At 31.8% G+C, this 23,888-nt stretch overlaps 1 protein-coding gene across 2 annotated transcripts in view; it reads right to left on the bottom strand.

Annotated features, from left to right (window-relative positions):
• Window positions 1–5,464: 5,464 nt before the first annotated feature.
• LOC149421238 (ATP-binding cassette sub-family G member 1) overlaps window positions 5,465–23,888 on the bottom strand; it is a 129,357-nt gene continuing 110,933 nt past the window's right edge. For both annotated transcript variants that reach the window (XM_089635903.1, XM_089635904.1), the window contains exons 5-12: window positions 18,795–18,940; window positions 15,367–15,605; window positions 11,106–11,356; window positions 9,730–9,898; window positions 8,994–9,094; window positions 7,249–7,404; window positions 6,369–6,577; window positions 5,465–5,928 (exon numbers count right to left, since the gene is read on the bottom strand). In XM_089635903.1, the coding sequence (XP_089492029.1) occupies window positions 5,790–5,928; window positions 6,369–6,577; window positions 7,249–7,404; window positions 8,994–9,094; window positions 9,730–9,898; window positions 11,106–11,356; window positions 15,367–15,605; window positions 18,795–18,940 (1,410 nt within the window). In that variant the 3' untranslated portion in view covers window positions 5,465–5,789. The remainder of the gene's footprint in view (window positions 5,929–6,368; window positions 6,578–7,248; window positions 7,405–8,993; window positions 9,095–9,729; window positions 9,899–11,105; window positions 11,357–15,366; window positions 15,606–18,794; window positions 18,941–23,888) is intronic.

The following is a 23,888-nucleotide window of genomic DNA, read 5'->3' as shown; positions in this document are numbered from 1 at the left end:
GTCAGAAAACTACTGTAATAGTTGTCGCCACGTCCTTTGAAGATGCCTCACGGCAGAAGAGGTGTCTCAGGACAGCATAACATGACAAGATGAATGATGCTGTTGGGTGATATTTCTGACACAGTGGCTATTTAAAAATTGTCTTTACGTAATCTTTAAACTTTTTTGTGAACTTGGCTTCCCAAGTTGTTAAGAATGTTAAAATAAGAAATATTGAACTGTAAGTGGTTTAGTAATCTGTCATAAAATAATAAAAAAAATGGTTCGGGTCTCAGGTGTAGAGTACAATTATAATTCGCTTAGCAAAAGGCTTCACTTTAAGCTTTGCATTACTATTGGTAGGTGGCAATGATAGTCATGTAAAATAAAAGGCATCCCTCATGCTGTATTAGAAGCGATTATTCGAGTCTTTTTTCGGTTATTGACTATGATATCCTTTTTGATGTTATCATTGACGTGACTGTCGGTCTGTGGCTGCGTTGGAAAATGAGTTGAGTTCTCACAATGGTGATGACCTAAATTCCTCGGCTTTCCATGCCATCCTTTCTTGGACTTCTTTGAGAAACATCTTCTGCTTGTAGTGTTTGTAGAGGGAGAATTTAAATGTTGTCAGGTTATCCGTAACCCAGGAATAATTGCTAATATTTTCAGAAAATAATTTTTTAAATCGGCCTTAGTGCCTATGTTATCCTTGGGGAGTTGCAGTGTGGAGGGTCTCCTTAAGAATATAAACAAAGAAAATTCTGGAAAGGTTAAAAGATGTGAGGGGTGGGTAGGTAAGGTTAGGTTAGGTTAGATGTGAGGGGTGGGTAGGAATGTGAGGGTCAGGGTGTCCAGGAGAGACTACGAGAGTACGAATCCATCCCGCCAACCGCAGTACAAGGCGATAGGTCGCGAGAGTACGACTGGACAGGTCAAAGTGGACCAAAGCAAAACCACCTAGATGTATCAAAAGGTGACGGTCAAAGGGTCACTCTCAACCGGCCTTTCCTAATCCGGTCCAACATGCATTTGGTGGGCAGAGGCTTCCGCCGCCAATACCTGAGCAAACCTCATACAAAAACGTAGTGAACCACTTGGGGTGACTATGGCAGAGGTGTTAGTTATCCAATTAATGGTTTCCAGGGCGGCGGTACCTATACCCGCCTTCCATATTGCAAATTGTCCTTGCAATTCTTCAAAAAAATGGACCAAGATGTTGGATATTTTTACTCCCAATCTGAACAGATCGTCCCAATAATATGTGAAAAGATTATAAGTCGACATTACAATATTGTTATACAGGGTTTTCCAATAAGATTATTATTTTGATATTCAGTCGTAAAAGATCAATGGTTTCGTTGCTTGTGTGGCAAATAGGGCCGTTTTGTTGAAAGTAAACGTTGTCCAGATCAGTACCATCCAATTCCAGCCATAAAATATCACTAATCATCTCTCAATAGTGTAATCCATTCACCGTAACTGTTGCTCCAGCCTCATTTTCGAAAAAGTAAGGTCCACGTGTCCAAAACACGGAATCATAATCCCAAAACATAAAGGAGGCTCTAGAGCGGACATAACTAACTATCGTCCAATTACATTACTAAATTCTAAAGTCTTTGAAAAAACTATTAATAATCAACTAATCGAATACCTTGAACAAAATAACATACTATCACTCAACCAGTTTGGATTCAGGAAAAATAAAGGCACCTCCAAAGCCCTGGCAACAGTTACCGATTTTCTAAATGAAAACTTAGACAAGAGATCAAAATGCATATCAATATTCTTAGACCTGTGCAAAGCATTCGATACTATCTCTCACTCTAAACTTTTACAAAAACTATCTAATATTGGTATAAATGGTGATGAACTTACTATTATTAGCGATTACCTGCCAAACCGAAAGCAAAGTGTGAAAATCAACAACTGCAATAGCAATCAATTACCAATTAGCTACGGCGTGCCTCAAGGAAGTGTTTTAGGTCCTACCCTGTTCTTAGTATACATAAATGAATTATGTAATCTTCAAATAGATGCCAAAATTTAAGTTTCGCTGATGATACGATTCTCCTATTCAAATCAAGCAATTGGAATGATGTATACATAAAAGCTAACAGGGGCATAACTGTGGTTAAAAGATGGTTAAACAATAATACACAAACAATGAATGTGATCAAAACTAAATACATTGAATTTAGTATTAATCCTTCCTTAAGAAACCCAGAAAATCAAATTAAAATATGTGCTTACAACCTGGCAAATACGATAATATGTGATTGCCCTTATTTAGAACAGGGAACTAAAATTAAATACTTAGGTATTATTTTTGACAGCAATTTAAAGTGAAAACAACATATAACCACTACAGCAAACAAACTTAGAAAATTCATTTACTTTTTTAGACAAACTCGCAACTTTCTCAACCTAAGCCAGCTCAAAACAATCTACTATGCACTTTTTTGATGTTTTATTTTTTATTTTTGACAACTTAAAAAAAAATTGTTTTACATGTCGACTCTGGTATCTTACCGCAAAACCCATCACATCTACCCCAGCTGTCCAATTCTTCTATGATGTTCTTTGTTTTCGTAGAAAAAAAAACCTCAAAAAATTAACCGGAGACCAAAACATTTTTACTTCAGATAATGTCAGGAAACCCCGGTTAAAGTAAATCAAGTATGTCCCACATAACACAGTAAACAAACACCCTGTATATTTATTTCTGTTACGTTAAGAAATATTCATCAAAATGTGTACTATGCCCATGTTCACTATTTATTTGTACAAACTATAAAGGTTCGGGAGGATCTCACAAAAACAATTTTATTCAAACTCAGAAAAATGTTCACAAAATATCATAATAAAAGTAACTAGCAGTTGAAAACCCGCTCCGCGGGTTTTTGCTGCTAGGCCCTGCGGGCGGCACTTCGTTGGGCTGCGCCCAGTTTAAGTGATACTAACAACAGTTACATTTCATAGATAGATATTAGGTCATTCACTGAGAGAGGGTGAGTATATATTGTTAAAACACGGAACAGGAAGGAGTTAATGAATAAAAACATGCTCAATTTAGGCATAATAAGAATGACAGTTGTTTGAATAAATGAAATTTTACGTATTTGTGATGGATTATTTCAAATGAAACACTATTATTGACTACATGTCTACAACTGATATTAACTGTTATGGTACCTAATATAATTTGCTCATAGGAGACTTGCAGTGCTTAAATATGTGTTACAACCGTCAATGTCTATAAGTTGAATCAATATCGTATAGTTTGTCACAACAATTAAAGATAGTTATAACAAATTTGACTGAAATAATAGATTATTACATATTGATGAATTGTACCCGTGTTTATGGATAAAAGGAGGGTAATTGTGCGATGTGATTAGCAGTCAGTTTAATTAAAAGGTGTGAATTTTACTCCAACTGGTGGTAATTCTTTACCTAAAACTGTTGCTGTATCTAATCAAGTTTAAAGTTAGATTATATATACACCTTCATCAGGAGAGTAAAAATCTATATATAAAGGTAGATTATTACAATATAGCGCCCCTGAGGTGATATCTCACAAAAGCGGCGCTATGCAAATTGTCCAATTAAAAAATAAATATAATGTTTACATTTTATTATGCACGTATGCATTGATATACAAAGGAAATAGATAAAATAATGTTATCCGATTAAACTTTATTTGATTAAAAAACAAATAACTTTTTTAACTTCACTTTATTATATACAACCAATACATGTTTCATGAACGAAGTCAAAAATAAAATATAGATTACAATTGGAAAAAAGAAGTGAAAGGAGGGGGAGGGGTAAGAGTAGGCTGGGTTTATAAGAATTAGGAATTACAATATGAAAGACTAGTTAAGTGGGTAATATGGAAAATATTTAAAAGAGAGTTAAGAAAAAAAATTCTTGTAAATTACATCTACTTTTATAAACGTGTTCTCTTATTTCTAAAATTTCGAAATTATTTATTTGTGATGCTTTATATCCTGTGTGAAGTATTTTAAGACCTGAAAAAAAAATTGCATATAACCATAAAACAGTATATTCATAAGACAAATAACATTTAATAACGGTTATTCTAATAAATTGATAGTTGAAATACAAAATAAAAAATATTCTCTTCAAACGGTATTTTTTACCCTATTCCTTAAGATAATGAAAAATGAAAAATAAACAAAAGCGTAGAATTCTGTTTGTGGATAACGACACGTCTAAAATTATATATATAAACATTCCTGGTACTATTCAACCGGCGTTTTACATTAATAACAGAATAAATAAATGTATTCTTAATAATAAAGATGGCGAAAATCAAACAAAAAAATCAAGAGTTTATAAACTCAATTGGGCTGGATTGTAATTTATTTTACAAAGGTAGAACCAATAGAAACTTTAAAGTCAGAACTAAAAAACATCTCAGGGTTCTAAATGGAAATAGTAAATCTGAGTTTGCAAATCATCTTTTGAAACACACTTTCGATGAAAATTCAGGTCTTAAAATACTTCACTCAGGATTAAAGCATCGCAAATAAATAATTTTGAAATTTTAGAAATTAGAAAACATGTCAATATAAAATCTGATATAATTAATAAGCAAAAAAAAAATATAAATAATAATGAAGAATGCCATTGCAAAGTTGAAATAAACCAGAAGAAATCTTATTATTAAACGTTTGATGTTCAAGTAATTTTGCATATTTAAATATACGCGCCAGTCATTTGGTTCGTTCTGACACCGCCAGAGGTGCGCTCTGTCGGCCACCTATTGCCGCGGTGCGGATCGGGTATCGGCCATATTGAATTAACGCGTGCTTTTTTCGTCAAACGTCAAACGTAATCACGTAATTGTGGATAATTTTCACTATAATTTAATTAATCCAATGGATTATGAACTTTCTAAGACATATTTTCTTCGATATTATCCAAAAATTGTATGAGCAGAAACGATATTTTTGAAGAAATATCGTATTACATGTGGCGATTCTATTTCAGTATGAAATCGTGTCTTAATTTTTAATGTCTTATTTAAACACAATTTGAATTCGACCAATCAGAGGGCCTACATCGTCCAGACGCAAGGATATTAATACTATCAGATACTTTTATGAAAAAAAATTCTTCCAAAAAAAATCACTCAAAACCGTTTCCAAATAACAAAATATAAGAATTGTGGTTCTTTTATCAGGCACAAGAGTTAATATTATTTTTGTAAATGTAGGTATACATGTAACATAAATATAATGATTTTAAAATACATATGTGTGAATGTAATCCATTAAAATTTACAAAAAACAAAAAAATGTCCAGAAGTGGTTTACAGATGAGACAATTAAACTCAACCTGTGAACCCTAAATAATCAACACACTCAAAGCTAGACACTATGACTGACGAATAAGTTGAGTATAATATACAACAAAAAAAAAACATTAAAAAAATTAAACACACAAAATGAAACACTTTTTTGATGAAAATCATTGTTTAATATTATAGGTTATAACTATTTTACATGATTGTTAAATATATATTTACGAAATAACGCTAAAATATACACACTAATTATTTAATAAGATCTATGATTGTTCCATTAATTATCCTGTAATCTAGGATACCACCAGTAAAAATCACATTTGAAGCATATCACCAAATTCCACATTACAAATGAATGTCCTCAATTTATCCATACATGACTGAAGATATAATATTAAATTAATAATTATTAGGCTAAACATTCAATAATATAATAAAGTACTGGCAATTTAACATTAACAAAGAGTGGGTATTTTCAGCTTTTCTTGAGATTTCTTCTGAGGGTGTAGAACGCGACAAACTTGCTGGCCACGAGGATGGTGATTAATATAGATACGTCATACCAGTAGTTTCCGTCAAGCATACGAATTTCATCAAGAAGCTTTTTTGGAGACCTGCGAGAAGAATAAAATATACAAATTAAATTATATTTGTGAATGTGAAATTAAAGTAAAATGAAATATTTCTATGTTTGATACTGACAATTTATGGTGAAATTCCATTATAATAAGAGAATAAAAGATTTTAAAGTTTTTTCCATTATATTTTATATTTAACCGTAACCGGTTTCAACTTGTTAAGGCCATCTTCAAACTGGTACAAATATTTCTTAACCTATGGTTTATATAATACATTACATTTGGGGGAGGGGGTAAAAGGGGGTGTCATACAATGTTGTTTATTCAGATTAATCTATAAAGCAAAAAAACTGAAGTAATTTATTTATTGAATAGGTTACCCTTATATACAGTCAATTAAAATATAATTTCAGTTGGAAAGTAAGACACACAAAGTAGTATCTACATATTTAACTGAAATTATAGAAGACACTGACCTCAGGTGACAGTACACATGCTGATCGTCGCACGCGAGCGGCGCCCTGTTGAAGCCATACATGGAGACCATGAGGGCGTCCAGACTGTGGCGGAAGAAGGAGATGTTGGAGATGAAGTACATCACGTTGGACATGTGGTTGAAAAGCACCAGGAAGCCGCTAAACACCAGCATCGCGCACGTGAAGATCGCGCCCAGGAAGGTGCCATTCTGAATTGAAAACAACAGGTGTGAAACGATGAAATTTTATTCAAAGATTTTAAAACCGGGATTGGATTGAATCACCGATACATTGTTGTATTTGTATTCCTTTCTTAAAATAACAGAGTTTTATGTAGAGAAAACTATTTATTCAATATTGATACAATATAATATCGGTGATTCAATCCAATATTGAATTTGAATGCCTTAATTCAATGACTTGAGTAAAACTGTTTGTTAATTATTACGTATGGACGGACGCAAATAGATACAAAAGCATAAAGGGGTGACAGATTATTGTCATATGTCAAAGTGACAGATCCAATACAAAGAAATGATATTCGGCGGCAGTTCCCCAATTGATCTGACCTGAGTAAGATTACTGAGTAGTGTCATCCCAAAATACAATACGTATATGCCACGCCCAAATAATGTGCGCATAATATAGAGTAATGTGTTTAAGGCCTTACTCGCAAAAAGTCTTTTTTATAAATTATTTTAATTAGCGCCATCTATGAACGTAAAGATTATTTCTTGTGTTTTGTTACCCTTGAATTTTTGTTACAGAGGGCCTTGGTTTGGTTTTGTTGGTAAAGTGTAAATGTAACGTAAGTTATAATCTACGCAAATTTCGGGAATAATACTAATATTATAACAAACACTAATACAATACTACTTACGACTGGATTAAATAAGGTTCCGATGATATGACCGAATGCCTCAGCTAACAGAGTGACGAGGATCATCACTCCGAGGAACATTCCGAACCTCCAGGACTCCGCAGGCTGCGATGAGAGGAAATATGAAGTACTGCAGTAGATCGTGGAGAATATTATCTGAAATTATTTTAAAAATATTATTCACAAAACTCACTGAAATGCGATACCTATTCAGAATATTTTATATAATTATTGATATTGTAACTACACCAAATTTGCGTAACACAAAACTCTGTATTCAATTGTGAAAATCTACATTTAAATGCAAGGTCATCGTCATTTTTTCCCCCTGACTACTAGTTTTAGCTTCAATTAATTTGATGATCATTCTAGGTAAAATGTATTTTTTCTCGGAAAGTATGAACAATGGTTGTTAATAAAATAGGAAAAATCGTAGAGTTTAAATCGATCCATAAAGGATTATAACTCATATTAGGAAAACAAAGCGGCGGGGAACACGCAACTAAAAGTGGAAAATCTAAATTGTTTCGATAATATAATAATAATTGGTTCGATATTTCAAATTATTGCTTCATCCGATGAAACATTATAATGACTACAAGGAAAACTTTTCAGTTATGATTAAATTTTCACCATTTACATAATACCCAGCTTGAACAACTGGAAAGTACATTTATTTCAAGAATTTAAGGAAAATATATTCATTAATATTTAATTATTGAAAACAATATTAGCGATTTCTAAACGAAAATCTGAAACAGAAAAATCAGAAAAGTATACGGTCACATCTAGGACAAAAGTCAATAGATGTCGCACATTAAAATAAAAAAATAAGACAGGTTTATCTAAAATACCGTATTCTTTTCTGATTTTTCTGTTTTAGATTTTCGTTTAGAAATCGCTAATATTGTCTTCAATAATTAAATATTACAATTTGAGGGTTTACTCAGTAAAGTTATTCCAAAAAATAAATATTTATCCTAGACTTGATGAAAAGTCAATAGATGTCGCACATTAAAATAAAAAATAAGATAGGTTTATCTAAAAGACGCTGTCTAGATTGCATTTAGTTCGGGTTGAATCTTGCGATCATACATAGAAGATAGTTTCCAATAAAAAATGTGCGGTGAAAAAATGAAGACAATGTTGGTAGTTCTTATTCGAAGTATGATACAGTTAAATGTGACCGAAGGGGATAGGGTCCCATTAGCTCAGTGGTAGAGCGGTGCCCCGGCAAGGCAAGGATCCTGGGTTCGAGTCCTAGATGTGACTGTATCCTTTTCTGTTTCAGATTTTCTTTTAGAAATCGCCAATATTGTCTTCAATAATGAAAGTTTATTTTATGATCATTTTAATAGAAACAACTCACGTATTTAAAACGGTCAAATCCACTCAATAAATTCAAGTAGGTTTCTAAATTTCCATATAAAAATAAAAGTTGTCATTTATAAAAAAAGATATTTATTTATTTCTTATTTTACTGCTTTTAATTTTGATAAATTAGATAAAAAGCTGATTTTGCAATTAACTCTATTTTTATTGGAATGCAATATTGAGAAAAGGCATCGTTTACTGTGAAATTTTTTTTTAATATTGAACGGTCTTAATGAATTAACTAACAACGGAACGCCAATGAAGGTAAGCCAGTTATTATAAAAAAAAACGGTTGGTGGGCAGTAATATATATTTTAAAGATAGGATAAAATTTGTAAAATACGATAAACAAAATTAAATATTAAACAAACCTGCACCGGTAGATTGCATAAAATGACTGCTGCGTAGTAGGTTCGTAGCTTATACCAGTTGTTGAAGTTTTCCTTTTTGAGAATTAGTAATTCTTGAGGAACTGAAATAAACATAAATATCCAGTTATCTTGGCATAATAACATTTGGTAAAATACATTTTTTTCAATAATATAAAAATGTTGAAGATATCTATAAAATTACAATAACATGCTAAATCAATCTCGCAAAAAATAGCACGATTTCCTTGGCGGAAATGCAATGAAACTGTATTTTTTTTTCGCTGAACTTTGCCCAAAACAACATAAAAGAAAAAAAAACGCACTGGTAGGTATCTACGCTAATAACCTGTTAAAGAACGGGAATTGAATCCGCAATACCCTTACCCAAAGTCATCGATTAGACTGGTGAAGAAAACAAGTTTATGAATTTGTTTTAACATCTACACGTTGTTGAGATAAATTAAAGAATTTGTATTTAACTCATCTTTCCTCCTTCACAAATTTTTTCAACCAATTGCCTTCCCTAGCCATTTTTCTACAATTTCGCTTTATAATCTTTTTTCAAGCAGGGGATCTTTTCCCACGGACGCCTCTGTGTCGCTTTCACTGGGTCACCTGCACCTGTATGGCCATCGCAGTCCTCGTTACTGATGGATTCATGCTCAATTAGATTATTGAGCTCTTTTTTATTCTGTGCGTTCCATTTTTGAACAAGGGAAATAAACAAGTAACTTACATCTCAAAACTGCAGGCATCATTGACGTATAAGTGAGGTATGTGATTCCTATGAGCATAAAGCCAACATTGCTAATTGCTTTTCCTCCGTCGCTACCGGAACCAGTAAAATTTAATCCGAGAATTATTCCAACGAATAAGTGCATGAAGGCCTTGAGGTGAGTGAGGGTCTGAAAAAATACAATGAAATTTAAACATCGGTCGTAAAAACTGAAATACAAGATGAAAACTAAATGTTTGGTTAAGTCTATTAAATAACAAATGGATACGTAAGTAAACCATTCATGTTACATTATTATACAATATCTCAAAAAGACACAGGATATTTTTATGATGTCCGTTAAATATTTTTTGATTTATCGATGGTTAATGGGAAGTATAAGAAAAAAGTGATTTTATGAAACAACACGAATTTAAAAAAAAAAAAAAAAAATTTATAAAATCGTAACAAAAATCCCTTATCTTAATCTTATTCTCGTATATACCATTCCTACTTGACTAAATGTGGTGGGATATATAAAAAAAATCATTTTGTTCTTGAAAATTTCTGACGAGGTCAATTTATTTTTATTATATAACTTATTCATATTACTAGACTTTTAATTTATTTTTATTAAATAACTTATTCATATTACTAGACTTTTAATAATAACAAAAAAAGTAGTCATTGTTTCATATTGGCTGCAGGTTCTATTCTATTATTAAGTAATAGCTAAAGAAATCAACAGGCTAAAAAATCCATCGCAATTTTCAACAAAAAAGAGAAATAATCATTATTAATACCTATTATATTTTTTATACGTGATAATATTTCGTAGTATTACATTACATATCGAACAAAAAATATATAAACAAAGTGTATTGTTTTTTTAAGTATTTCAAATCACTTTTATAAAATCATAACTATCAGTAATCATAACTAACAAAACAAACTTAGCGCCATTTCTCCAAATAATTAGGCCGAAAGAATATATAAAGGACATCTCTCTTTGGCAACATAATCCTTGCTTCTTTCACATTCACACATCATCTCTGACATATTAATTAGTTATCCCTACTGAAATATGTGATTTACTTGAACATGACTTAGTTTTAATCTATTCGCACAATAATGTTCTTCATTTGTGATTTAAAAAGATACATATCCAGACACAATGTTGTCTTAGCATTGGGATCAGAAGACAACATCAAACTCCCCATTGCGACGCGAGTTTTGTGCATACAAAAGTTTGCACACCACAATAGACGATGACAGCTCGTATGAAGCAACGCTATAATTCGCATCAATAAAAAGTTACGCCATAGGTAAGTGGCAAAGAAACGACCCATATTGGTACTTATATTCTTTGAATATAAATAAATATAAAGTTTACTCACCCAATCTCTATACATGAGAATAAGACACCTGTGGAAGAGGACCCAAAACTTGGAGAATTCGGTGGGAGGCTGTATCAGGACTGTGGCTTTACAGGATTCTAGTAAGGCTCCTCTGGTGGCCTTTTTAGTTATTCTGTGGCAGGGTGCTTCTGGTTCAAGGGGTTTCGAGTCGAACCTCCAGCAGTTCTCCGGCAACGCCTTGGCCAGCTGTTTGTTGAAATTTCCGTACTCGCAGTTTGCTATTTCAAGAACTGGAAAGATAAAGTAAACACATACAATTAGACAGTTTCTCATTTAATCTGTTATTTTGATGGTTGAATTCAGAAGTTGCATTTGGTCGATAGTTGAATTCCGATGCAAAAATTTAATTTTTACATTTTTTTTATACAAAGACAAAAGTTTAGTCTTAAATAATTAACGAGCATCTCGATCTAACATTATGTCTTAGCAGTATGGAAACGGATTTTCTCAATTCCTATTCTTTATTACGCCATAACACAGTTCACCTGAAATACATATGAATAAAATATTTGCTACTTTAGCCCTCCGTCTCAAATTTGTCGACTTTATTATGAAATAATAAGATAAAAATATACTGAAGTAGACATTTTTTGTTGATAATTTATATAATCAAAGAATCTTGCCGAAATATATTACCCTTTTTTTCAAACAACACCAGGATTATCAAAATTCCTCGATTCCGAGACTTTAATGTCTCTGAAATAAATATTCTCATCTGAAAAATATATTTTATCTTAAAACTAGGCAATATAATTTTTCAATAAGACCCAATACGGGCCAAGAAGAGTCAAGAAGAGTCAAGAAGAGTCAAAATGGGGCGAGAAGATAAGGGAAGAGACAAGGCGAACCAAGACGAGCCAAATAGAGTCAAAACGAGCCAAGTAGATCCAAGAAGAGACAAGAAAAGCTAAAAATAATGAAGAAGAGCTACAAAAAGACCAGAAGAGCTAAGAAGAATCAAGTAGGAAAAGAAGAGCCAAAAATAAACAAAAAGAGACAAGAACAACCAGCAAATAATTCAAAATAGAGGCTTGCGAGCATTATTGAATTGTAGTAGGTATTCTAAGATAATTTATATGCAGAAACAACTAGGAATGTTACTTGTGAGACAGCATATAATTTACAATACCTTGATATTTATATATAATCTCAAAAATAAGATGCTTCCGAAATACATATCTAAAAATATATTTTTAATTTTGAAATACATGGCCACCCCAGGAGAAGCTGTGGAGATTGAAAATAAATTTGTCAGGAAACCAAAATCGTCGCTATTTTAAAGGATTCAAGATATTCAACGAAAGATGCTAAAAGCCTTACAGATTCTTGTGGGTTATGCATAAATACAATAAAGAATAAGTTTTAGATGTATTGTAAAGTGTGCCTAAATGTCAGAGAAATAAATTGTACATGCGAGTAATTCCAAAGGTTTATACTAGATATAAAAACGTATTTTTTTATAACTAAATAAAAACATTGATACAAAAAAAGAACCAAGCAGAGCAAGGAAGAGAGAGATGATGCAAAAAGAGTCAAGACAAGCCAAGACGGGTCAAGAAGAACCAAGAAAGACCAGAAAGAATCATGAAAAAAAGAGGCAAGAAGGAGAAAGATAAATAAAACAGCAAACCTCAATCAAATTCTTTATTCCTGATCATTAAAAAATCCTATATTGGCTTGTAAGGTTGCCATTTATACCGGTCGATTGAACTCCAACCTCATTCGTATTCTCACAGCACGTGCCAAGTCCTAACAAAACAGTGCTCCCTGGTGTACCGGTCTCACCGGGACAGGAGTGCTCCTATCTGGTGTGGTACAATCGCATCGTATATTGCGTAATTACAAAAAAAAACATTCGGTTATACCAAGATTTAATCAATTGGCCCTAAGTTACATGATATGACCATTGCTCAAAGGTCAGCATATTTTTAGATTAGTCTTCATACAATATTCAGGAAATAGGCGACCGAAGAATATTCACGTGTCAATATTAAGTCATACATTCAAAATCACTTATCTAAGTTTGATTAAAATAGCTTAAGTGATAATTAACTAGCTTTATCTGACACTCAATCTTATGAAATTAATTCCCAATAACCTTCTTCAAAGAATCGCGTAGTTTTACATGAAATTTTCTCAAAAGTCAAGGGCAAGCGAGAATTGTTGTTTGAAGATTTTGTACTTGTTTATTCAATGACTGAAAAAAAGAACGTGGAAAGTAGGTAAACAGATTGTGTGTTTAGTAAAAGATTCCTATTTGTGATTATTATGATTTTGTACAATTCGCTTTTTTTATTGATGATCTCACAGTTAAAATTTAACGGACGGGAAGGTTTTACTGGCAGGTCGAGAGGGGTCTATGGATGAGACCTAAGTTTAGGATGGTGTGAAGGCTTATACCATTTTAAAAACAAAAAATTAAAAAAAATTTTATGACGTTATTATTTAATAAATATTTTTTTATTTATTTAAAAAAAATCTGCTGTGTAATTATTATTTCGCGTTCCAAAGGTATTATCGAACTGTCGAAGGTCAAGGTCACTCGTAGTGATAATTACAGAGCAAAACTTTTATAACTAAACTTTTTTTAATAAATTAAATATATATATTTTCCCGATAATACCTTCTGAAGATAGTTTGATAATGTCTTCGGAAGAGGAAACAGTGATCATGCGTACCTACTAATAAAATTACATAGCAGAACTTGTTTACAAAAAAACTTTTTATAAACAAGCTCTGCTATGTAATTATTATCAAGCGTGACAGCTGTTTGGCCTTCCGAAGGCATTTTCGAACTGTGTTCAGAAGGATAATGATCTGAATGCCTTGAGAAGGCGAAACAGCTGTCACGCGTAATAATAATTTCACAGTAAAACTTGACATTATTAAAAATTAAAATTAATCTGGAGTTCTACAAAAAACTTGTCAAATATCGCCTCACGGCAAAATTATCTGGATGCATACTGTATAACTGTCTCAGTAGATATAGAGGCGATCTCCAGAGGTGACAAAGACTCTCTGAAGGTTGTAGCGCCGATTATTCATACCAATTATTAATATAAATATGTTAAAATAAATACGATTTGCTTCGAATATTTCGTGGTGATTAACACAAAACATGATAGTATATTTATAACATTACTAAATCAAGTTCATATAAAAAATAAACAAAACTTCTTTTCGATTAGATCATCCCAGCTCGAGTATTTTTTTAAGGATAAAACTTCTTTTAATTAAGTTGAAATAATATTTATGATGCTTGTTTTTGAGATGCACCTTATTTTATTACAGCATGAATTTAGTACCTACTAGTTAGCGTGGGATTCACAGTAAAACGCTTAACTGCGATTAATTTATTCAATGTCGTAAATTAGTCTCTTTCGTTTTTTGTGAAATGCCTTTTTACAAGTGGAGTTTTTTTTTAAAAGCGACATATTTTTGGAATATTATATAAAATTTAAAAAAGTGCAAGCATGGGATTTGAAAACGGATAGCGGAAAATTGAATCGGGTTGCCTAACAACGAATAAAACCCTTCAAGCCACATTTATTGGGACTGTTACTTTTCAGTGGTTTCATAATGAATAGTCTACAAAGTAATAGTACACAAAATTTTTCTCATTTTTAATACTTAAACCTAAATTTATGCATATGTATATTTTTTAGGTTACTTAGAGAAAAAGGTACATGAAATTACTCCCTCGAATAATTATAAATAGAATTGCAATATTTTTTATAAAAATTAAGAAAACTAAATAACCACTTTCATATAAACTTCAAGATTTTAAATTAGCTTTACGAATTTGTAAATATTCGTTTTTATCGTTATGCAAAAACAGTCGATATGTAAAAATAATAAATTGAAGATAATAAAATTCTACGAACTCGAAATCAAGAGATGATATATATATTTTGTTGTCGTGTTTTTACCTGATTCGCCTTCGCCTTTTGCGCAGCCAATTCAAATGATGAATCGTGCTCTAAAAAGTCTATTTTTATAATACCAATCTCGTGTCTCAAAATTAAATTCCAAACAACAATAACATCTCTCAGGTTTAGTTATTTTTACTCGTGACAGCTTTTTTGCCTTTGAAGGCATTGTCGAATTGATAGTATGATTTAATATGTTTTTTAACATATAATTACGAAATCGACAATAAAAATCGACGGGATGAGAACTTCAGCAAGTAACTTACTGAAGGCGGGGATAAAAAACATGTTATATTTGTTAAGTTACTTACTGTAATCGGCAGGGTTGTGATATTTCGGGCATTCAAAGCCGTAGGTCTTCAAGTAATCTACAGTGTTGGTGCTGGCTCCCTGGTACACACACATCCCCTCTGCCAGGATGTAGACGTGGTCGAACATCTCATACACTGTGGCCGAGGGTTGGTGGATAGTACACACTATCGTCCTTCCACCCCGTGCCAGTTCCTTCAGCATTGAGATGCATTGTGATGAGGATGAACTGTCTAGGCCACTGAAAAAATATTACAGGAGAATATGAATTCAGGATATTTAAACAGTAAAATTAAAACCTAATTTTTTGAATTCTCAAAAGTGCCGATTACGTCCCCTAATTGTTAAAATTAATTAATTAATTAAATTAATTTTATCAAAGAAAGTTTTATTTTTATTATTTAATTTAAATACATGAATTAACTAGGATTTATATTCCTGGCTTAGGCAAATATTTCATTTGTCAAGGGTACGTATATAAAACTTAGTTCGTTCTTCAGCACTGTCCGGATTAAAATAATTCATACAAACGTTCATTACCCCATGCTTTCCGATAACATCTATATTCCCAATATTACGTGAACATCGTGCTACTACGATTAATTTGATTAATCTTAGGAAGCAAAAAGTAAAGCTCGGCTCAGGCCACCTTTTTTTGACTTTAGGGAAAAAAAATAAAACCTTAGATAAACTTTATTAATAATGTTTTACATGTTTTCATAAACAATTATCCCGTGAAGTTTTATGATATAGTCGTTAAACATAAATTATTTTTGGGAAACTTGCAGTCATACAATTATAAGTGTTTAATAATGACATCTATTTAATTTCCGGTATCCTACCAATCATAATCCTTCCCAAACATGAAATCACGACCACCATCCTACAAATCTACCCAACAATCAACCCACACTAACATCAAGCTACTTTACAATCAAGACATCCACAACCACAATACTTGGAATAACAATAAAATCCGCATTCCTCTAACACACACTACGAAATATGGATAAAATCTCTTAACTATATTGCCTACACACTCTATAACTCTATTCTAATTCTTGTACTTTGATTTGTTTCTTTCTCTCTCCTTTTCCATCACCTGTATTTATAATCGAGCATAATCTATTTTTACCAATGTTTTAGTGGGTAGGTAAGTACCTTCTTCTATTTTTACCTAAGCTCTGTTCTTATGTGCATATATAATCGAGCGTCTGTTTACTTTTTTTTTGTTTCTTCTTGTTTTGTTCTACTTAACCTCCTTCTATTCCCTTAACCTTAATTTCTATACTTCCTTTAATTTCCTTAATTTTCCTTAATAATCTTAATTTTTATTTGCGCACTGTTTTGTGTGTGACACATATAATTATGTTATTCTTCTATTTTTGTACTGTTTCGTGAGTGAAACATATAATATTGTTAAATACCAATGTAAAAAAGTACCTATTAGCTCCCACCTATGTATTGTAAGTTCCTCTCGTCCTACAATGAGTTTAGTAACTCATCGGGATTGCGCTCGCAAGAAATATAAATAATAAAAAAAAATAGTTAAGTTGTATTGATCAGCGAAGATCGTATTAACATTTGATTTGCATTGAAAATGCAGCCTTTGTAAGGAAAATAAACTAACAAACACATGACTATGCTGAAAATGTAATTCACTTACGCGGTAACATAATTATTATTCTTTACGTAGGTGCCTTCGAGTTATCTCATTATGCCTTTTATCACATCTTAACCACGGGGTAAAGTCATTAATCTATTAGGAATTGCAAATTGCTGACTTTTTCAATTATTATGAAAAAATAATTCAAAGACAAAGTTATATTTTCGAACAAAATATGTACAATACTTATTAGATTGGACTTCATCAAAAATTTAGGCAAAAAAAAAATAACCAGGGTCTTAAAACGGACCTGCGATTTGATAAAAGTTTAAGATGGGAAACGCTGGAAGAATTATTCACTCTTCTTACTCGAATTTATAATGTTTTTTTTTAATTCATCCTTTTTAAAATATTTGAATATCAACTCACAACATCTTAACAGCTGAATAATATGGATTAGATTTGAAAAAGGAAAACGCCATAAATAAAATATTCTACTTTCGGTTGTGGGTGCATGAGTGCGTAATTTGAATTGTATTCCTAAGTAAATTATTCAAGTTCGATTAACATACAAGAAATAAAGTAGAAATCAAAATTATTTTATTAATTAACAATTTCTTATTAAAATGAGTGAATCAACAAAGTGAAATACGCTACTAAAACAATATACTTTAGCGGGCCGTTCATAAATCTATTTCATTCGTACACACATTTTTTAAATGGCTATTTATATTCGATTAGTATATTTTAATAATATGTGAATTTCTGAACTTCTGTTTTTTGCATGTATTATTAATTATTATTAGTTTGCCGTGATGAAGCCTGGGTGTTAGTTGGAATTGCTTAAAGCGTATGTCCAATTAGTGAAAATTTTCAAGCCACCAAGAAATTAATTCTACATTTCCTCGAATCAAATGAATTTAGGTATCTGACAACCAATAATCGGAAACTGTCAAATTTATTGAGATTCAACAAAACAAAAATAATAATTAATAATAAATAATAATTTTTATGGTTTAATTTTTTTCAGAGGTATCAATCACTACAAAAAATAAGAAAAAATAAATATTATTTTATAAACCAAGGTAAAATAAAATCACATAAAACGTTCACTTGATAAATGATTTTTATTTAACGCATGGTAAATGACAAAACCCTGAGGGCCCAATTTTTCCAGATGGTCCAAAGTTTCAATGCTATTAACCTCCCCGAATACAAAATATCTTTTGAAGTTAAATGCAAGATCAAGATCTATTTAGCCAAGAAAACAAAATTATTTGAAAAATGATAATTAACTCAATAATTAACTCATGGGATCGAGTGTTGTTGGAAATAATAAAACATTTAATTTAGCAAGCGCGTATGGGTACCGACGCGCCATTAGGAACATTATTTGGATAACCAGCACCTCTGCCATAGGTAACCCTTAGTGTTTAGCTACGTTTGAAGAACAAGCGTGCCCGATTACTTGGAGTAAAGTTAGTCCATGTCTTGGCGGCGTATCAGTCTGTCCACCACCGTGGCGTGCCTGATTGAGAGAGGCCATTTGAGGGAAACCCTTTGACCTTTATAGCTGGACTCTCATCGCCTTTCACCGCAGTGGGAAGGATGATTCATACAACCATCACTGACCCTCCTATCTACCCTCTTTACCCCTCCACATATCATCCCCAAATATGACAAAGACCCTGGAGGGATTTTTTTCCTCAGGGCCTCTTGTGTGGAGCTAACGTAAAAAAGAAGAATTATTCATAATTCTAAGAGAGTCCATAAACTAATACAACTTTGATTCTATAAACATAAAAAAGGATGTTTATAACTTACGTTGTGGGTTCATCCAAGAACATAACTGGTGGGTTGTCAATTAGTTCTAAGGCTATGGACAGTCGCTTTTTCTGCCCCCCTGATAGCTTGCCACATCTTGTCTTCTTTGTGCTACTCAGGCCCAGAGTCTCGAGGACTTCGTCAATCTGGAATAATAAATAATATGCCAATGCCATGAAACATTTGGGTGGTAAAGATATGTCAATAGAAAATTAATGTTTATCGTTTACCTCCATAAAAAATGAAATATTTTACTATGTGCGATATTACGTAATACATGAACCAATTTCTTAAACCACATTTTTCAATGCTGGGACCCTACTGGTCTGGACTATACAGGGTGTCCGGTAGGTATTGTGTAACCTTTCAACTTTTGCTCTTCGGTGCCACGCACACAAATGATGGAATTTTCTCAGTCTGTTTTACTTTGTAAATATTACGTTTGAATAGTATTACTATCAGAAATATATTACCGTTATTGCGTTTATTTTAGAATTTATCAAAAAGTCTAATCAACTGGAAAACCATGGAATTTTACTAAATATGATATTACATTTTCAAAATAGCCTTGGGTTCCCCATACAATGTTGAAAGATTATCCATTACATTATGGACCCTTTTTATATTTTGTTGTTGAACCGTACAAAACGCATTTATGGCTATCGCAAGGACCAAAAAATCTTTAATAATCATAACCTTTTAACTGACTAACTAACTAACCATAACGCCATTTAACGCAGGGGTAGGAAGAGTTTCATACATACTCTTCTATTATTCTGACTCTTGAAATGGCTCGACTTAAGTATCTGATTCACTTGGTCGTGCCATGTCTTCCTCGGGCGTCCCCGACTTCTGTTACCGTTCACATTTTCATCGTACATTCTCCTTACAGTTTTTTCTTCGCTCATTTGCTCAACATGCCCAAACCATCTAAGCGTCCCTTTCTTGATCTTACTCATTACGTTTACGCTTTACGAATCTTCACATTTCTCACACGATCATACATGGTTTTACCACACATACCCCTCAGGAATCTCATTTCTACAGCATTCAGTCTACTTTTATCCTTTCTCTGCCAGTTATATGCCTCACTTTTATACATCAGGGTAGGTACGAGCACACCATTGTGGACTGCTAGCTTCACTTCTTTGGACAATAACTGCATTCAGTCCTCCATCAATGGAGTAACCTGCATTTACTCTTCTTTCAATATCTCTGTCAGCCTTCCCATCTCTCGTAAAACGAGCCTTTAATAAAAATAATACTTAATAAGTAAAGATCATAGTAGGAAAAACTTATTTTTACCCCATTAAGGCAAAATGGCGTAAAAATAAGACTTATTTCGAATATAGGGAAATATTAACACGCGTAATTTTTATTTATTTAGAAATGGTAAAAGGAAAGAAAATATTTTCAGATTATATCATTGTTTAAATACAGCGAAATGATAGATGATTATTGCTTTAATGATTTTAATTATCATTATATTCACAACAAAATGACGAGATAAATGAATGCATTGCATTTCTGAGAAATTCGTCATAGTGTTTTCGTATTTTCTAAACGTTACTAAAACACAGAAACAATTAAACAAACAGATCATTATCATGCTACATGAAATAAACTATTTACAGTGACGCACAGTTGCTATCAAACTCAATCATGTTTAGTAATGATGCATAAAATACCTATATAATAAGATAAACCATCTTTACTTGAATAGGCGACAAGCTCACTGTATTATTTTCAAAATATACAATTAGTTTTGGAAACGTCTTATGAATTTCTTCTTCAATAATAGCAAAATTAATACTTGGTATCATTTTATTAAAATAAAATAACTAACTTTGTTTACACCACTTTTTAATAAAAATTATTTCAAAACCAATTATTTCATCGAGATACAAAATATAAGTATTTAAGTACAACATTAATAAATTTGAATATTTATTAAATAGTGATCTAAACAAATTTTATTATTTTAATTTAGCGTTAAACTTTTATTCTACATAAAATATTATCGAAACACAAAATGGTTTTACTTTAAAAAAATTATGTTTTGTGTGATTTTATGGTTTTAGTATAATCTCGACATGTAAAAAATAGTTTTTTTACATCATTAAAAAAGAAGATAAAACTAAAAAAATCAACAAAAAAAGGAATGTTGTTTTTTAAATACACCCATTTTAAATTTTCAGCCTAGTTAGGTCATTTCTTAGGCCGGCTAGTAGCTTATTTCAAGTTTTTTTTTGGTTTTACTCTGGATTGAACCTTCCTTCCTAGAAACTGGCTCTTAAATTGGTGTGAACTTTAAAAATTAATTTTAAAACTTTTTTTTTTGGTTTGACTGAGGATTGAACCTTCCTCCCCAAAAACCGGGGTCAACTGCGCCAAATCCCGATTGGGTAGGATCGAAATTTATTTGGTATATTAATTTCTGTAATGTCATTCAATTTCAGAGAAATGATTGTGTGTGCAATGTTATCGACAATGAGCCTGTCGAGCTCGATCGGATGTCGAAAAGTGTGTTGATTTCCACTTCCAAAATTTGCATTAATTTATTCATGTACTTACAAATCAAAAAAACATTAAATAGAACACGATACAGAATAATAAAAAGGTAACGGTCGCAAACAGGAGTCGAACCCAAGATCAATCTTAGCGGGACAAAGTCTCAACTAAATGCTATTGTTATATATTACATTGATTGGTGTAACCGTCAACAGTTAAAAAAAGTTATTTCAACTACATGAATTATTTTACATTTAAGATTTTCGCCCTAGTGTAGTAGATAAATTAACGTTTCCACTGCATCGATAAAGGATCACCTTCATTAACCCACCGCAGATGTCTCATTAATAATAAGTTTAACGTCTTTATTCAAAACGTATAATAATTTATCCGTATGGAAACAAGATTCTCGACAGTAGTGTATCTTTATCGATGATAAATCAATCAGTAAACCATACGTAATAGTACTCTTGTACAATATTATATGACGTTAATTTCATTAATTATTACACTCTAATGCTCCGATGTGTTAATTGGTAAGGTGTATGTAGTATATTATAATATAATCAGTACTAAATAGATAGTATTAAGTACATACAATTGACACGACACATGCAGGTGTAGGTTTATACAGAATGTTCAAGTTAGTAGTGTTTTTTAAAGCTGATTTAGTCTACAATGTTGTTTGTAAAAAGTTTTGAAGATAACCTGTATAGTTTTATTTTCATTGGAGTACAGAGTTACTGTTAGGTTTTGACGAGATACACACCTTTTTAAATGCAAGGATGTAATAGAGGCGAAATATAACTAATAACGGGGTTTGCTCGAGGCCTACATTTTAATTAATTCCGACGAATTCGTAACGATAATGTAAATCTTTTTTAGAGCGATCCCCATGGATATAAGTTATTTATATTTAAGATTGATGAAAACAGTACCTTACTATAAAATATTAAATAACTGGTTTCAAAATTTTAACAACGATTTCTAAATTAAAAAATTGCGGAAAGCAAAAATATTTTTCTAGATGATGAAGAAATAACTTCCCGAGGGATTCCTCAAGAAACATCTGAGATTTTCTAGGCCTGCTAGGGAAAATTTGACCGTAGATCCATCCATTATATCAGACTTCACGCCTAATATTGTTTTTACACGAATTCATCACTTATGTCGTTAAGATTCCCACTGTATCTAGAGATTTGCTGGGGCAAATTCAACCGCATGTCTGTCAAATACACTAGGGCCACGCGTCGTATATTTTTGTGCACCGCTTCTTCACTTACGTCGTTAAGTTTCCCACTTTATTTTAGGGTATTTTCTCGTCTTCTAACGCTAAGATGCCGCAACTTTCCAGCAAATAAGTCCGTCAACATTAAGTCGCTTCAACCAACACGAATATTGAAAGAGATCTAAGACTTAGGAAATATGAAATATTAACCGAATTATCGGAATAAAGTATAATGAGAATCACGTAGTTCGACTTTTGAAAATTTCTTCAGAAGGTTGTCGAATCTGATGCTTTATTTTCTAAATATACATAGTGCAAAATGTCATAAGATACTAATGAAAGATACATACATAGTTAAAGCCAAACCATGTGCATATTACAGACATTTATGGGAGGGGCCATCAACAGTGAATGCATACTTCAAAACAAAAAAAAAAAATGTAATATGATTATTTTTAAAATATATTTATTATTATAATAACAACACTTTGTTTTTAGAACCACTTTATTGTATATATTTTTAGGTGACCGGGTAACTCATCAAATTGATAATTCATCACATCTTTAAGAAGTTATATAAAGTCATGGAAAGTGATGAAACAAAACTTTATTAACTGGGTTAAATAGGTTAGGTTTTAATTTTTTTTTCATCGTTTCTAATGACTTTTTTTTTGTTTTTTTTTTTATTAGGTACAATATTTTTTACATTTCAAGTTTTCCAGTAATGTAGGCCTCACTGGGTGGCTTGCCCGTGCTGAGGCCTTCATTTTATAATATTAAAATATAATCTACATAAATACATTTAAAGAGAAAAATTATACATTTAAAATTAAAAATACATAATACATAATAATATATTTAAAATTAAAAAATTATACATTGAAAATGATCTTGTGTGTTTGTGAGTGATGTGTGTTTATATTGGTTTTGTGTGTTACGTGTAGGTTTTATTTTTATTTTATGCTATGAAATTTTGGTAATATTGTCTTTTTTGTTTTTTAATCCATTTTGTAATTTTGTGTGAGAATTTATTTTTATTTTCCTCAATTTTAATTTCAAGTTTTACACTGTTGAAAACTTTTATAGCATGGTATTGGTAGTGTCTTTGTCCAAAGCTTGAATTTACTGTCGGAGTTTTTATGTTTTCTTTGTACGCTTGTCTAGCTGGTCTGTTAGTGTTATTTTGTGTATGTTGAAATTTATTTTTTTTTGTCAAAAATGTAGTATAGTAGTGTTTTAACGTATAATTGGCGTATATCTAGTGCGTCACAGCTGTTGAATATTTGGTCTGTATCAGTCAGTCTATGTTTTTTTAGTATTACCTTTAAGATCGTTTTCAGTGCGGTTTCTATGTA

The sequence above is a fragment of the Hesperophylax consimilis genome, chromosome 9, assembly GCF_061612785.1.
Source record: "Hesperophylax consimilis isolate HC1 chromosome 9, BYU_Hcon_1.0, whole genome shotgun sequence".
NCBI lineage: Eukaryota > Metazoa > Arthropoda > Insecta > Trichoptera > Limnephilidae > Hesperophylax > Hesperophylax consimilis.
Note: the sequence above shows the minus strand (reverse complement) of the source record. Positions and strands in the feature narration are given on the sequence as shown.